General features: G+C 41.8%; 1 protein-coding gene across 3 annotated transcripts in view; it reads left to right on the top strand.

Annotated features, from left to right (window-relative positions):
- The first annotated feature begins 3,449 nt into the window (after window positions 1-3,449).
- The window catches only part of Hectd2 (HECT domain E3 ubiquitin protein ligase 2), an 81,117-nt gene continuing 67,646 nt past the window's right edge, over window positions 3,450-16,920 (top strand). The window contains exon 1 of one of the 3 annotated variants that reach the window (XM_028882874.2): window positions 3,450-3,943. In XM_028882874.2, coding sequence (XP_028738707.1) covers window positions 3,830-3,943 — 114 coding nt within the window. In that variant the 5' untranslated portion in view covers window positions 3,450-3,829. Of the gene's footprint in view, window positions 3,944-4,402; window positions 4,688-16,920 lie in introns of those variants that run through there. The other 2 variants (XM_028882873.1, XM_028882872.2) reach the window with 2 other exon arrangements.

The following is a 16,920-nucleotide window of genomic DNA, read 5'->3' on the forward strand; positions in this document are numbered from 1 at the left end:
CTCTATGTAAGTGTAACCTATCATGCAGAGTACTTTTCTAATTCCTCCTTGGGAACAGTATCAGAGTCCCCTCATAGTAAAGAAACATCTTGCTTTATTAATCTGAGCTTATTAAGCTACCTCAGCAGCACACTCCAGAGAGTATGCTCCCTGCAGGTGGGGGGCTCAAGGAGCAATTAGACACAGTGCTTTCCCTCATCTACATGAATTTATTGTGGAACAAATAACAAAGACTCAGTGTAGTCTGTGAATGCAAAGTCAATATGTACAGTATGTTCTGGAGGCAGAAAGAAAAAAAAAACTACTCTAATTAGAGCATTCTGAAAATCCTTCTTTGCAAAGAATTCAGGTGAATGCCAGAGCAGGGGGTTTGGATTTTTATTGTAAGAGCTTTGAAAGGCTATGGAGGTGTTTTTAAACAAAGGACTGGCAAAGAATTATATATATTTATATTAAGAGGTCATTTTGGTGGCAATTAGAGTAGGAAAGAAACCGAAGGCAAGACCCAAGGCAGGTGAGAGTGAGATGTGCCACGCTGAGGGCACCCATGAGTCAGTGACGGGGCATCTGGTTTGCGCGTGCTAAGTGTATCACCGCTCCACTCCCGAGTCTTGGCTCTACGCAGCATTGTACACATTTGAAAAGATCCATCCTCTCTTTGCTCTGAATTCTTGTACTGTGTTCTTTCTAAACAGTTCCACCCATTTGAAACACAGTCCCATATGATGCAGCTCACCCATCCCGAGTTTCTGTCGCAGGCGAAGAGAGCCATTGCTGGGGTCAGCCCGTCTTCTCCTACAAAAGCAGCTTTACCACTCTTCAGCTTTGTCCTCCCCTTCCCCATCTTCTGACCTCTACCCACAAGTCACCGCTAACCTACTCTCTACTGCTATCAGTGGTGCTTTGTACATTTTTATAACAATTTTTTCATACAAAATATTTTGATCATATTCTTTCCCATCCTCATTCTTTCCCTAGTACCTCCTCATCTCCTTACCCACCCAACTCCATATTCTTTTTCTCTCTCTCATTATTATCCCACCATTTGGAGCTGTCTAAAAAAAATGAGTTACACAGATTTAACGCAGTGTCTGGGTACAGTTTGGGCTTTTTGTTTCCCTAAAGTCAAGTAAGAAGCATTGTATCTTTGTATGTGAAAGTAGAAATAGTTATGAGAGATATTCTAAAGACCCTGACCAGGGTCTCAGTGAATATCTACAGTTGAACAGGACCTTTACTGCTTATTTGCTTCATTTTGATAACCAGTATGTTCTATTTTTTTCTGTAATGAAATAGATTGTTGGTGTTTTTTTTTTTTTTTCCTCCAAAAAGCCACAATCATTATAGCTAAGGAAGTATGTCAGCACCGTTGAAAGAAGTATATTTACCAACCTCACTATTTCAGGACAATACTCAACTGGAATCTGAAAAAGATGCTGTCCTTAAGAATACATTGCAAGGCTGACAGGATCACTCACCGGATTAAGGCACTTGCTGCCCAGCCTGACAACCTGAGCTCAAGCCTCAGGGACCCACACAATAGAACGAGAGAACTGACTTACTCAAATTAGCTGATCTCCACTTATGCAGTGTGGCACTCACAATAAATTAATGTGAGAAAACTTAAAAATGAGACTGAAGAAAAAATTAAAATAGACCACATGATTTCATTATGAGCATTCTTTTTTTTTTTTTTTTTTTTTTTTTTTTTTTTTTTTTTTTTATGTACCACTTTGATTTTCATTATGAGCATTCTTAAATGTTCTTCCAGAACCAATTTTGCTATTGTTTAGTACATTATTATTACTGTGTGTAATTAAAATAGAAGGTTTTTGGTCAGTTAGACTTTCCATTACCTTCTAACTCCATCTTTACATTTTTTCTTTGGAAATAATATTTTTACATTCCATTTCATCACTCCTGCAACCCCATTCCCTTTTAGGTATTTCACCTTCCTAAATTCAGATGGAAAACCTGACTAATGAAGTTCAGTTACATCTGAACTTAGGAAGGTCCCCACTTCTGAGGCTAATGAGTTTGTACTCGACCATCACACTTGGTGTGGCTGAAAGCATCTTCTGTATACATTTATACAGAACAGAACTCTGTATGACTCCAACCCCACGCCCCAACCCTGCACTGGACACACACAGAAAGTCTTTAATGGCAGGTGCCTTTCAAGCCTCTAAGTGTCCCCCTCCCCCCGAGTTATCACTCTAGCTTACCAAGAGCACCCATATCTACTTCCCAGGGCTTGTATGAAAGAGTAGGTAAACTGAGAGGCATCTATTTAGTAGGAAGTGGAAACAAATTCAACACATCGCTTATTTTTTCTATATAATGGGTGAATAAACCCATGGACTTCTTTCAGTTGGCCTGTCTCCTCTGATGCAGTAGAAGTGAACATTTCTGACTTGCCAGGTTTGGCCAGTATCTAAACATTTTTGTTCTATTGAGTGTGACTAGATGTACAGACACACTTTTATTTCGTCTCACACATGAAAAGTGGAAGCATAAGGCGTGTAATCCAACTCGTTTCTCAGCCAAGTACTTTAATAGTAAACTACTAAATTTAGTTCAAGACAATAGGAAAGACAACCCACCACCATTTCCGTACTTAGTCTATCAGTCTAGACACAGTAGCACCTAGTAGCACTGTGCATCTTGAGTTGTACTTAAAATCAAGGGTCAGTTTTGCGTATTTGTTGTTTGTCAGTTTTCAGCATGCAGACCTGCTAAAAGGAAATAATGTTTCTCTCCATGAGTTTTTTTCTGAGATTTAAGAGGAGAGGTCTGAAAAAAAAGTTCAAGAAAAAAGGAAGTGGAAAAGGATGCTACAAAGTAACGTCTACGTCATCATTTGCCTCTAACGAGAATTAGTACTAAAATACTTTTTGTTGATTACTTTATGATACTTATTCCACACCTTTTGTTAATAGGAAAATGTTTGGTGACATCATAACACTACAAAGCCTTCCCATGAATGAAAGGAAAATTTATCTTTTCAAAAGCAATACAGTAGACACTATCCTAGTCACGTTACTGCTTGCTGCAAATTCTGGGCTTCAAAAACAGCCTCATGCCATGTAGAACTGTAACTAGTATTTAGTTCTGTCGACACTGAATTATGTAAAATGACATCCTCCAAATCCCCTTTTAGTTTGTTTCGGAGATGTTCCTGCTTCTTGTATTTGGATCTGAGCATTCTTGGCTTAGAAAATTCACTTCACCATGAATAAAATAACGAAGTCTCAACTAAAAATCCAAAGACCTCAATGTCGAGAAATTCTCTATTTTTAGTAAGTGGTACAGTGACTACTTCCTCCCTCCCTTCCCCTCCATCAGCAGGTGTCTGTGCCATTCCAGCAGACTGATAAAAAAGGAGGGGGCGAGGAGAAAGGAAATTGTCTACGTCTTTCAGTGGTGGAGGTGGGGATATTTTAACAGCATGGTTTAAAGCAATTCATGCCTTAAATTCAATTTTAACGTTCTTGCCCATAATTTATTACGAAGGTTTATTAAAGGATTACTCGGCAGTTTGGGTATGTCCATCTGTAACATATAAACGGAAGGGGACTGGGGATAAGAGAGAGGCAACAACCAAGGATGGAGCAGAGAGCGAAATGTAGGCGCGTGGGCCCGGGAAGGGAGAGGCGGATTTGGCAGTCATGAGGGACCGCGGCTCAGAAATGGAAAGTGTGGCCCGGCCGTCCTGCCCCGTCGGGTGTGTGGGAGGGGAGCACGGTGTCGCATTGTCCTCTCCCGACCCTGGAGGATGAGGCCACAGCAGGACGCCCAGGGACAGGGTGAGCCCTGAGGGTGCTCAGCCATGCAGCCTCCCGGGACTGGAGGACCCGCCGAGAAGGCAAGGTCAAGAGGCAGCGGTGACCCCGGGCCGGCTTCGTGCGCGACGACGACGGGGACTTTAAAGGCCAAAGGCCAGGTCAGAGGTCCCCGGCTCGCCCGCCGCTCTAGGTGGAAGGAAAGCCGGGGTCGAAGTCCGTGCCCGGTCCTCCGCAGGGTCCAGACCCTCCCACGGAAGCCCCACCGCGCGGTCCCCAGCTCCTCGACTCGGGCGACGGCTCGCTCGCCAACAACATGGCGGCCCGGCGGCCCGCTCCCCCTTTCCCACCTCCACCCTGACATCCCCCAACCGGCGTCGCCTCCTCCGCAGGTCCCCTCGCTGGTGACGCGAGGCCGCGGCCCGGAGCCCCAGGCGACCCGCGCGGGAGAGGCGCGCGGCGAGCGTGCGAGCCGGGCGCGCGCACGGGCGGCGGAGCTCAGCGGCCGGCCTGGGGCGCGCGCGTGCGCGCGGGAGGGAGAGGGGGCGTGGAGAGGGGGGGGGCGCGCGCGACGCGGCGCGGGCGCGCGCGCCGACATCCGGGCTCGCGGGGCCGCGCGCCGGCCGGGGGCGGAGCGGCGGCGGCGGCGGTGGTGGGAAGCTGCGGCCCAGAGCCCTCTCGCGGCCGCGGCAGCAGCAGCAGCAGCGCCCGCCACGGCTGCAGTCCGGCCGCCGCCGCCGCCGCCGCCTCGCGCCCCAGCCGCCCGGCCCGACATGAGTGAGGCGGCTCGGGATCCGTCGCCCGGAGCGCCGCCGGCCGTAGCCGCGGCCGCCTCGGAGGAGAGAAAGGGGAAAGAGCCCGAGCGGGAGAAGCTGCCGCCCATCGTGGCGGCCGGCGCAGCCGCGGTAGGTGCGGCGGGGGTCGGGGGTCGGGGGTCGGGGGGGCGGCGGGCGAGGACGGCCTGGCGCGGGGACCCCGGGGAAGTCGCGCCTCGAGGGCGAGCGCGGCGGACACTTGGGAGCCCCCTCTGTCCACACTCGGGGAGTGTGGTCCGCTGCCCGACGCTGGGCGTTTGCTTGTCTTCGGGGGGTCGGTCTGGCTCCCTACTTTCTCCGAAGGGTCGGCATCATCTGTTGGATGAGCAGAGATGTCAGGAGGGCGGCCGTGCGTTCCCACCGGGATGGAAAACCTGCCCGGAGGGCGCCGAGGCAGCGCTTCTCTCTTCTTCGCTTTTTCTGCCCTTTCTTCCTTCAGATTGAACAGACTCCGAGGCGAGTTTCCACCTAATTCTGACCTTTCCGTTGCTATCTGGGGAGTGGGAGGTAGATGCATCCCTCCTGCTTTAATTTTTTTCATGTGGTACAGACATGTGACTTAAAGGAGAGGGGCTTTATCTTCTTTTAAAACTCAGTTATCTAAGCTTAACAGGGGTAATTTGCCAGCTGGATTTCCAAGGGTTATTTGGAAGGCGCTCTCAGCCTTCAAACTACATACTGCCAAATGATGTCATGGGACATCATCCCTTCTTCCCTTCCCCCTGTTTGCACTTGTGGTTGTGAGCCTGGTTGCTTGTAATTAACCTCTGATTCTGACATTCTTCTTTGACATACTATTTAAATACTTTGGATAAGTTGGCTTTCATGTATTTAGAGATTATGACTTGTCACGCATCTGTACGTGACAAAATAGTAAAAGTTTAGGAATATTATACATTTTAAATTTTCTACTTCCAATTAGTTTCTTGAAGCCGCCCTCTGAAATGACTAAGAACTTACTAAAATAGCTCACTGCTCTTTATAAAATATTAGTATTGAAATAATGTTATGATTTGGTGGGTTTCTCAGAAATGTCTAAAGCCTGTAATAACTGACAACTCTTTTATCCTAAGTCAGTGCAGCAAATCGTGGACAGCAATGACACATTTAAGAGTAGCTACAGCTGATTGGTAAATTGCAGCTGTGGTTAGGGATTTCCTTGGGAAATGCTTTGAAGCAATTTGTCATTAAATTGAAGTCCTGGTTCCTGCTGGGGATGCCCTGGGTTTTCAGAGCTTATTATATAGGATTTCTTAACCCCAATGTGTTTGTTTTGTTTGTTTGTTTTCAAATCTGTGTGTGTGTGTGTGTGTGTGTGTGTGTGTGTGTGTGTGTGTGTCTTAGTGTGAGTGTACACGCGTGGAGGTCGGGAAACCTCTGGTGTCAGTCCTCATCTTTGAACTTACTTGAGACAAGGTCTCTTGTTTCTGAGTCTTCATAAACCAGCTTTCCAGGATTCTCTTTATCTCTGTCTCTTATCGATCTATAGGAGCGTTGGGATTACGGACGCACACTACTGAACCCATCTTTACGTGGGTTCTGAGGATGTGAACTCAGATCCCCACACCTAGAGGCAAATGATTTTACCTGCTGAGCCATCTCCCCAGCCTCCCAGCAGTTTTTTCCTGAGGTAGTTATTAAGGGGGGGAAATGTATCTGTTTTTAGAAGCAATTATATGAATGATTTAGTTTCTAAAGTCAAGTACCTTTCCCCAAATCTATATTTATGTCAGTGTAACTGAAAGAAAGGTTTGTAATAAAAAAAAAATTACGGAAGTTGATACAGTATGGATGTAAGTCTAATGTGTAATATTTGAAGCCCATAGGTCTTTGTAATTTCAAGTTTTTCAGATTTTGAGAAGGTAACTAAGCACATATACTACATGTAATATCTACAGTGAAGTCCCAGCCAATTTCTCAGAATCAATTATATTTAAAACTGTAGAAAATATATTGTCTGATTATGCTAAATAGAATAAGGTTAAAAACTTACTTACCTCATGTCATTTCAAGACAGATTCATGTTTTTGCCACCAAATGAATTGCAAAGACATTTATTTCAGAATTGTGGACTGGTCAAAAAGACTATAGTTTAAGAATATTTTAAATCTTGTAAGTAAGCATTGGGGGCGAAAACAGTTTGGAATAGAAAACTTGGGACTCTGAAGGGAGTTTCTGGTGGTGCCTTGAAGGGTCTTTCAACAGGTACTGCTGTTGGAATTTTAAATGGCACTTTAAGGGAACAGTCTGTGTATTGTGTATTTGTCAAGGGCATTTTCAGAGCTGAAGTTTTTGAGGTATCACAATAAAAGGTCTAAGAAAAAATATGCTGACCTGAAAGTCAGAAAAGCCAGCAACTGGAATGACTGACTTCTCCAGTGGATTGGGGAGGGCTCAATGGAATATGGTGGACAGGGAAGGACAGTTTGCTGCCTCTTGGGTTGTTTTTGAACTCCTTATTAGTTAAGCAGACTCAAGGTTTGTTTAGCAACCTAATTGGCATCTGTAACTTTGGGGGGCATTTTAGTGATTCTTCCTTTTTGCCCAAATTAGTAGCTCTGTCTTTCCAAGTTGAGCTTATGTTATATTTCAATCCAAGTGGCCCTGTAGCCATGGCTTTTTCAGAGAATTGGTGTGCCATGGTTGTGACAGTGTGGACACAGGCAAGAGTGACAGCTCGAAAGCAGAGGCCAGATCATGTTGATCCTAAACAAGGCTAAACAGTTTGAACTGTATTCTGAAGGTTTAAAGAGGGGATGAGATTCTCCCTCTAGGATGGGAGAGAGAATGCTAGAAACTGATAGATCCTGACATTCCCTCAATGCCAAGTGCAGTTCTATTCAGAAGATGCCTGACACAGGACTCAAACTAGATGAACCATAGAGTTACTTTGGTAGCAGGTTGAGGTCCTGACTCACAATCCCACCCTAGTTTTCAGCCTTTGATGAAACCACAGTAAAATCACCTGGGAAACAAGCTCTTTCAGTCAGAATTTCAGAGAAGGAAGTGGAGACATTATATTTTTCTTTTAACTCCTTGGTGTAGCTGAGAGTGAAAACTGATGCTGTATATAATGAATTAGGAGATCCATGAGCATGGCCCAAGAGAAAGATAAAGAATTTGAAGTAGTGTGTGCATGTGGGTGTGCATGTGAAGGGCCACTGATGGAAGTACTGAATTCACTCAGGTTGACAGACAGAAGTGGAGATGAATATCATCAATTAATTACTGGTTTAATACAAATGTTAGAAAAACATGGTAAAAAAAGGAGAGGCAGAATTAACTGAGTCAAGTGAGGATAAGTTTGATTGCTTTAATATTTAATATTTAATGAGCTGAACAGGAAAGAGAGATTCTCCATGGAATGGGATATACCAAGGAATAAAATGGATTCAAGAAATCTAAATTTTATATAAACTGGGGAACTGGGGAGGTGAAGAGAAATCAGTTTAAACTCTGTCTGTCAGCCTCCCCCCTCCCGCCGCCCCCCCCCCCCCCGTGTGTGTGTGTGTGTGTGTGTGTGTGTGTGTGTGTGTGTGTGTGTTTTGCAGAGGATCAAGCACTCAGGGCTTTGCGCACATACATTCTACCACTGAGTTAGATCTCCATCCCTAGTTTAGAATTTCAAAGGGAACTTTGCCCACAAATAGAAGACTCGGAACTGTGTCAAATAGGTAGGAGAAGAGTTTGAGAGAAAACACAAGATGCATAATAGAGGGCAAGAGTGAAAAGTCTGTGTTGTGTATAAATGGGTTGCTGGAAGCCCTGGACCAAGATGGAACTACCAGTCACTGAACATGTGTTATGCCTAGCCTAGCTGTGCACTAAATGCTGCAGAAACCACAGACCAAGTGTATCTACAGGTCCTGCCTCAGGTGATTCGGGGCTGATGATTAAGAGCACATCAGTATGTTAACATCACAATAAGCTACAGAAACAGTTTGCAGTATAGGAGATCGCTGTGCTCAGAACTGTGCTGAAATTCTTGAAGCAAAGGCAGTTATTTAAGCTGCCTGGCCATTCAAGGAATGGTAGGATCTGGATGAGCAAAAGAAAATACGCAAGGTAAACAGTGGGGAAAATAACATGAGCAAGCCTTCACGGGGAAAGTTGGGAGCAATAAAACAAGCCCAGTGGCAGCATGCTGGGAACTTGGGGGAGGGAAGTAAGAGTGCGTGGGGGCTGGAGAAGTTTGGACGTTTCCCCTGTGGCTAATGGGAAGGAAGCCTTTGGAATTCTCTGAATAGAAGAACAACATAATGAAGTTCCTGGTAGTGTGTAGTTAGACTGGAGGAGGTGGGAAGAAAGTGAGGAAGGAGGGTTGTTGTGGCCCATGCTTGAGATGACTAGCACGTCCATTGGAGTGGTGACCACAGACCACAGTGGAGTCCACAAAGTGGTCAGGGTGGAAGAGAAAAAAGATTAATATCGGGGAAACAAACAGTTTTCCAATGAAAATTTCTCAGAAGGAAAAAAAAGGCATATTAAAAAAAAGCAGTCCATGCAGTAACATTCGAAAAATATGTGTGTGTGTGTGTGTGTGTGTGTGTGTGTGTGTGTGTGGTTGTATGTAAGTGTAAACTTACCTAAATGCTGCCCAGCTTATCATTTGGAACATCTTATATATGGAAACTCTTGTGCCTTTTGTCTGATGTATTCTAAATGATGCTGAATGTATCCTACATAATTTAATAAACTACAGATTTTAAAAAATATATGTGACCTGATGTGGTGGTACGTGCTTTATCTTGAGTTCCAGGAGAGTTGGGACTACATAGTAAGTCTCCCCCACCCTTTCAAAAGTGTATATAATAAATAATAACTGTTGAGTACATACTCTGCGCTATCCATTTTTTCATGTGTTGTGTGTCATTTAGTCAGTTAATGCAACCAGCAACAATCACACAACAACCCAGTGTATAAGTTATTATCCCATTTTTTCAGGACAGAAATTTAAATCAGATTTCTTACATCTTGCTAAAGGGTAAAATGATACTCAGGTACAATAGTTGTTTCAAAAATATGCTTTTCCCTATTCTAAACTCTCTGTGTCCCTCTCTGGTGGCAACATGTGGCACAAAGAGCCTCCACCTAAAGCAGTAATTCCAATTTGGAGAAGAGGATGCCGTCCAGCAACATATTTGTTTAAACTTGTTTCCAAAGATGGGAATATTATGGGAAAGAAAATATATTCTAGAATATCTGATCATTTGATTTTAATGTTATGGTATGAATATGTAATTAAATTCTATATAAAACAAAGCAATCTGATAAAGTAAAAATAACCTCTCAGAGAGATTAAAATAGTTCTTAAAGAGTTTTCAGTTAAGAAAAGAGGAATGGTAGCTATATAAATACATATCCTGGGTATCTAATTTTGAGTGGATTGTAAAGTCTCTCAACTTTTTTTTTTTTTTTTGGCTGCAAAACCAGAATGCACATCTGCTTATCCTCCCATTCTTGCTTAACCCAGGATTTGGAACAAAAATAATTTGACTATATTTAACAACTGGAAAAAAATGTGTTTATAAATTGTGAACCAGAAAATGCCCCCAAAATGTCAAGTGTAAGACCACTTTGCTATTTGTAATTCTTTGTCTATGAAGTGAGGAAAATAAAATAGCACCTGTATCACATAATAGATATGAAATCTAAAATAATACACAAAAAATGTACATCTGTACTGAGAAATTGTAAGTCAGTCAGCCCTTGCTATTCCTCTTATTTTGGTACTTTTCTTCTCAGCCCTCTGTATCAAGTGTAAGCTCTGCACCAATCCATCCCTTTTCCAGGCCTCACAGAATTAAGAGATGCCCTATACTCTGAACTCTTCAAGACTGGTATATGGGAGAATTCATATAAATTTCTTTTTGAAGAAGAAAAAATAGCTGCAAAGGGGGTATTAGCTTAGTGTTACAAGAATTAGCAAGTGCTTTTGGCATTGCTTTAAAATTAGCTTCCTTGGTTTTAGAGTTGAGGAAAAAAAGATCCACTGTGGCTAAATGAGGAAGTGGGTGGAGCTGAGAAGGCTCTGAGAAGCTTGGATATCTGATTTTTCACCTACTTTTTCTAGCATTACAGTTAAATGTATGGGTAAAATGTTTTATGTTGATCCTTATACAAATAACTAGTTGTTCTTAAGTTGATATTCCTACCTTAAGAGGGATCTGTGTGGCATTTTAGATAAGAGTTAAACTGTTGTTAAGAATGAATATAGTTGGACTGGAGTGTAGCCCAGTGGTAGAGCACTTTCCCATCATGCACAAAGTTATGTTCCATCCCCAGGCCCAGAGGTGGGGATCAAAGACTGGAATGACTATAGTTGAATGCATGGTTTAAATGTAAAATTTATTGAAATTTTACTAATTAGGTTGAATTGAGAAGTTATTCTGGCTGGGCGGTGGTGGCGCACGCCTTTAATCCCAGCACTTGGGAGGCAGAGGCAGGCGGATCTCTGTGAGTTCGAGGCCAGCCTGGTCTCCAAAACGAGTTCCAGGAAAGGCGCAGAGCTACACAGAGAAACCCTGTCTCGAAAAACCCAAAAAAAGAAAAAAGAAAAAAGAAAAAGAAAAGTTATACTGAAGTTTAATTATCAAAGGTACAATAAAATTAACTTGGTGTTAATTCAGATGTTTTTATTAAAGAACAGCAAGATTCTTATTAATTAGTGGTAGGATTATGACCTTATTCTAAAATAGTATTTAGGTCTGGAGAGATGGCTCAGTGGTTAAGAGCACTTATTGCCCTTCCAGAGGACTGAAATTCAGTTCCCAGCACCCGTGTTGGATGGTCCATAACCACCTCTGACTCCAGCTCCATGGGCTCTGATAACCTCTTCTTGCCTCTGTACACCTGCACACTTGTGCACACACCTACACAGACACAGCCAGGCACACACAGAGATAAAAATAAAGCCTAAAATTTTTTTGCTGTGTAAGGGCTTCTCTCTCTCTTTCTCTCTCTCTCTCTCTCTCTCTCTCTCTCTCTCTCTCTCTCTCTCTCTCTCTCTCTCTCTCTCTCTGTTTTGAAGCAGATGAATACATCTCAGAGGCCACCTTGCCTCCTGATGGTAAGTGAACACTGAAGGTCAGTGCTGAAGTGCTGATGCCTGTGACAGTTGTCAGCTGTCGTTAAGATTAATTGCATTGCGACTTCTTTTTTTTTTTTTTGGATTAAAGTGTATTGGTTTATTTTAGTCTGTTATGGGTAGGATTATCAAACTGCTGTGCATGTATAATGGTACTCAGAGGGTCTGTTTAAGCCATTAATATAAAACAGCTCTTCTGGGGGATCTATGGTTCTGCCGTATGTCTCAGAAAGAGCAGAACCTCTGTGGCCAGGAAATGACTACATTTCCCAGTCATCTCCCCCACATGTATTTTTTTATTAAGAAATTTTTTACTCATTTTACATACCAATCACAGATCCTCCTCTGCATTGTGACTTCTATAATGGAAAATAATGTTAGTTTGAGCTTAGAGTCTCGTAAAAAAAAAAAAAAAGTAAACTGTATTTTAGGTGAGCCTTGTGTCAATTAAGTAATAATAAAATTATTTCAAAATCTTTATCTTTATTAATATCCTATAAAGGATACAGTTCATATAAAAATTCTACTTGGGGACTGGTACTATGTAGTTTAGAAAAAAAGTTCACAACTTAAGAGTACCTGAAAATTCACACTTTAAGAATATAAAGTTAGAGCCGGGCGGTGGTGGCGCACGCCTTTAATCCCAGCACTCGGGAGGCAGAGGCAGGCGGATCTCTGTGAGTTCGAGGTCAGCCTGGGCTACCAAGTGAGTTCCAGGAAAGGCGCAAAGCTACACAGAGAAACCCTGTCTCGAAAAACCAAAAAAAAAAAAAAAAAGAATATAAAGTTAGTATCTGGGATTTTGTAATCCAACATCTTAACTGTAGGGAAAGAATATAAAAGAGAACATATCTTACCTGGTATCAAGACCTGAAATAGTTCTTTTATGGATTCTAAATACACTTGAGGCCTTATATCTGATATGCTCCTGATTGGTAGCTAGGAGAGTTTGTTTTAGAAACTGACAAAGCAAGAGATCTTAAGTATTGCTTATTTTAACTTAAAACACACAGATGTATTTGCGTGTTACTCATTTGACATAATGACCTTTACTGAGTACTTCAGGAAACCATTTACTCTTTTGTAAAAAGTAGTTTTTATATCCATCATAGCTAGTCCACCCTGCATCCCTTGAGACTGAAGGATGGGTTTTGTAGATGTAGAAATTCAATTTAGTGTATTTCAGAGACTGTAAGATAGGGGGAGAGATTACTATTTTATAGCATTGTGTGATGGAACAGAGGCAATTATACCTTTATCAAGCATTGTGTTGGAATGTAAACAAAAATGTTTATCTTCTAAGGCAGTTTTTGGAGGATGATCAAAATAGATTGTACTAAAATCATATTCACAACAGAAATTGGTACTTAAAAGTGATCAATGAAAACTGGATACCTCCCCTTTGGGCATCTAATAGAAAATATGATTTAAGAAATTAGATATTTGACTCAGATATTGTTCCTCAATAGATTTTGAAAGTAGGATTCAAATATTCAAAGAAAATAAGGTTGAAATACATCATTATGTGTTAATATGAGCAGAGCAGGTATTCTAAGTATTTGTGTATTTAATTTTTTAATATTATTTAATATTGTAATATAACATATAACCTGAATGTTTATATAGTCAGAAAACTGTGGAGGCCCATGTTAGGTACTAGCAAAATAAAAATTATTATAATTAGACTTTTCTGCTGCTTCAAATATGAACTTATTTAATAAATTCATGGACCATCTCTGCTCAAAGAATGAATTCTATTACTTATTACTAGGTTGAAGTATTTTGAGTATATTTTTCTCTCAATGAATTTTTAAAGTTCAACTCCCTGCCCCCTCCCACCCTCGGCTCTTTGTGTTTCAATCTGTAACAGCTGGTTGAGTATCCTCCTCCTGTCTATTCTTCAACACATACAGCCCACTGTTTGCAGGCTGGCCATATTCCAAGACTTCATCTCTAGTATTCTTCTGCAGAACTCCAGACAAGACTGAAAACCCTGAAAGTCAGTTATAGTGTGTGTGGCAGGTCGAAGCTTAAGAAGGGGTGCAGTGTTCGTCAGCATTTCAGTCCCTACAACTTCATCAGAGTTTTCTCGTCAGTCTTTGTCATTGCCTTCATTCTCTAGCTTCCCATTCATGGTCCGTTCATTCACATGATTTCTGCCATTCCATCCTACTGAATCTGTTTGTCTGTGTTGTCTCTTAAGATTTTGTAGTTATTCATTGGGATAGATGCACCCTAATAATAGTATTATAATAACCCAATAATACTAATAGTTATTATTATTATATTTGGTTGATATTATTATTGTTGTTATTGTTATTATCAGTTTTTCAAGACAGGGTTTCTCTGTGTAACAGCCCCGGCTGTCCTGAAACTTACTTCGTAGACAAGGTTGACCTCAAACTCACAGAGATCCGCCTGCTGCTGTCTCCCAAGTGCTGGAATTAAAGGCGTATGCCACCACCGCCCAGCTTTCTTTTAAATTATTTTATGTATATGTGTTTTTATGCCTGCACGGTATCTGTGCACACCATGTGTTTGCCTGGTGCCCTTAGTGGTCAGAAGAGGGCGTTGGATTCCCTGGAGGTACAGATGGTTTTAAGCTGCCATGTGTTTGCTGGGAATCAAATACTGGTTCTTTGGAAGAACAGTCAGTGCTCTTAACCACTGAACCATCTCTCCAACCCCCTTGGTTTTTTTTTTTAAACACATCCCTTTCTTCTGGATTTCTTCTCTTTCATCACTTACTCTTTACTTCCTATACTATCTCACATCAAACAGTTTTACCCCTATATTGTTTGTTCCTGTATACAAAGCCCTATTAGAAAATGTCAGTTAATTTATCATGTGAAACCATGTTTGCTACTGAGCCTTGGCTTCTTGTCTAGTTACTCACAAACTGTATGTATGCCTACATCACCCTAAGATGTTCTTCCAATTAGCCCTCTTCATTGCAATGAGATGCCAAAATATGTTTTCTCTTGAAATTTCAAGCATTGTATGTTGTTCATTTCTCATATAACTTATTCAACAGTTTCTCATCCTCACTGCTTCAAACTTAGACTATAAATAGTTCTTGCCATTTCATTCTTGGTTGGCCAGGCTGCCATCTTTTAGTCACTCTTTCAACTATATCAGTTCAGGTTCCATTTCTTGAAATTGGATTGATTTATCTCCCAATACTATGTATTTCTTTTCAGTTTTCTCTCTTACCTTTGGGACTCAACATTACAAATATAAGAGAGATTAGTACTATAGTGGTTATATAGTTGCTAACTAAATTAATTATTTTATTAGTATTTCAAAATCTCACAAGTGAACTAAGCAGTGTTCCTGGAGGCTTCATCTTTATTAAGACAAGGTGAAGGAAGGGAGAGGGAAAAACTGCAAGCTTTTCTTAAATCATTAGGGCATTAGAGGTCTCCCTAAAGTATACTTAATTTTGTATGTATATTAATTTCCTCTGGTTAGTTGAGTTGCTCCTAAAGTGATTAAATATCATTCAACATCAATAAAGTGTAAGCACAAAGAGTAGTTAGGAACTTGCCAGTATATTTAACACTTTTATTTCCACATGTCAAGCCCCTGCTAGCGATGGCTACTGTAGCTAATGTGGGAGTCCATCTGAGTCCAGCTCTGACTTGGTGAAGGGTTCTTGCAGGGAGGAGAGAGGAATGGAGAAATGATAAATAGAAAGAGATGATAAGAAAGACAAACACAGGATAGCTTCAGGAGGATCCTGGGTCCTTACCCAGTTGCCTCGAGTACAATGCCAAAGGGCGAGGCAAAAGACCTTCCCCTTTTAAGATCAAAGCATAATGTACAGCCAAGTGTAGACCCTTCAATACACCTGGTACCCACGCCCAAGGCCAAATCATCCCATTATGCAGCCCTGCTGAGTAAAGCAAGCTCAGACCTCTGACTTTGAGTAAGGTCTTACTAGGGAGCCCTTGTGGGCCCCCACAAGCTAGAGGTTCTGTGATGTGGTGATTTAAAAGTGTATACTTGATAGTCAGTAGACTGGAGTTTGAACTCTGGTTCCCATGGTGTAGATGTAACCAACTGTCTTATTAAATAAGAAACACAGAACCAATGCAAAGAAGAAAGCCAAGAGGTCAGAGCTAAGAGCTAAAACCTTACCCTTCCTCCTGCGGTGGTCCTACCTCTCCGAACCAGAGCTACTTCCTGTGTTAAAGTCTTTATATAGAGTTTCTGTTCTGCCTTCTCATTGGTTGTAAACCCAACCACATGACTGCCTCGTCACGGCCTGTCTGTATAGACCTCCAGGTTTTCTATGGTTGGTATTGAGATTAAAGGCATGTGTATCCAATACTGGCTGTATCCCTGAACACACAGAGACTTACCTAGCTCTGCCTACCAAATGCTGGGATTACAAGCATACACCACCACTGCCCTGCTTTCTTATGGCTTGCTAATAGCGCTGACCCCTGGGCAACTTTATTTATTAACATACAAATGACATTTTAATACAAATAAAATATCACCATACCATGGTCTGTGAACTTGAGCATGGATGACATTTCAAGTTCCTCATCTGTACAATGAAGTGTGAGTACTTTTCTAGTCTGCTTTTCTATCACTGTGATAAATGCCACACCAAAAACAAGTTGGGGGAGGAAAGGGTTTGTTTTGTCTTATACTATACTGTCCATCATCAAGGGAGACCAAAGTAGGAACTCGAGGCAGGGACCTGGAGCAGAAACTATTGAGGAACATGGCTTACTGGCTTGTTCCCAGGCTTCTGTTCACCTCAGGTCCACCTGCCTAGGGATGGTACTCCCCACAGTAGACTGAGCCCTCCTGCATCAATTAGCAGTCAAGAAAATGCCTCACAGACATGCTCATAGGCCAATCTGATGGAGGCAATTCTTCAGTTGAGGTCCTCTCTTTCTATGTGTGTCAAGTTGACAACCAAGATTAGCCACACAAGTATCTGTATCATAAGAATGTTTTAATGGGTTAAAGCATCAAATATAGTAGTAAGGGTATAGTAAACATCCAATGAATGATTTGTTCCAGTGTGGTGTTATAGCAGTAATAATCATTTCTTGAGTATTCATTATATTGTAGTTGTAATAAGACCTTTGACATATATGTCTATGATTCTGAGACTTGTGATTCCTTTACCATATCTATTAAAAGACTATATTTTCAGTTACATAATATGTTCAACTTTTCTATATATGTGTGGATGTTCATGTGTGTGCACATGAGT

This window comes from Peromyscus leucopus, chromosome 1, assembly GCF_004664715.2.
Source record: "Peromyscus leucopus breed LL Stock chromosome 1, UCI_PerLeu_2.1, whole genome shotgun sequence".
NCBI classification, from domain to species: domain Eukaryota; kingdom Metazoa; phylum Chordata; class Mammalia; order Rodentia; family Cricetidae; genus Peromyscus; species Peromyscus leucopus.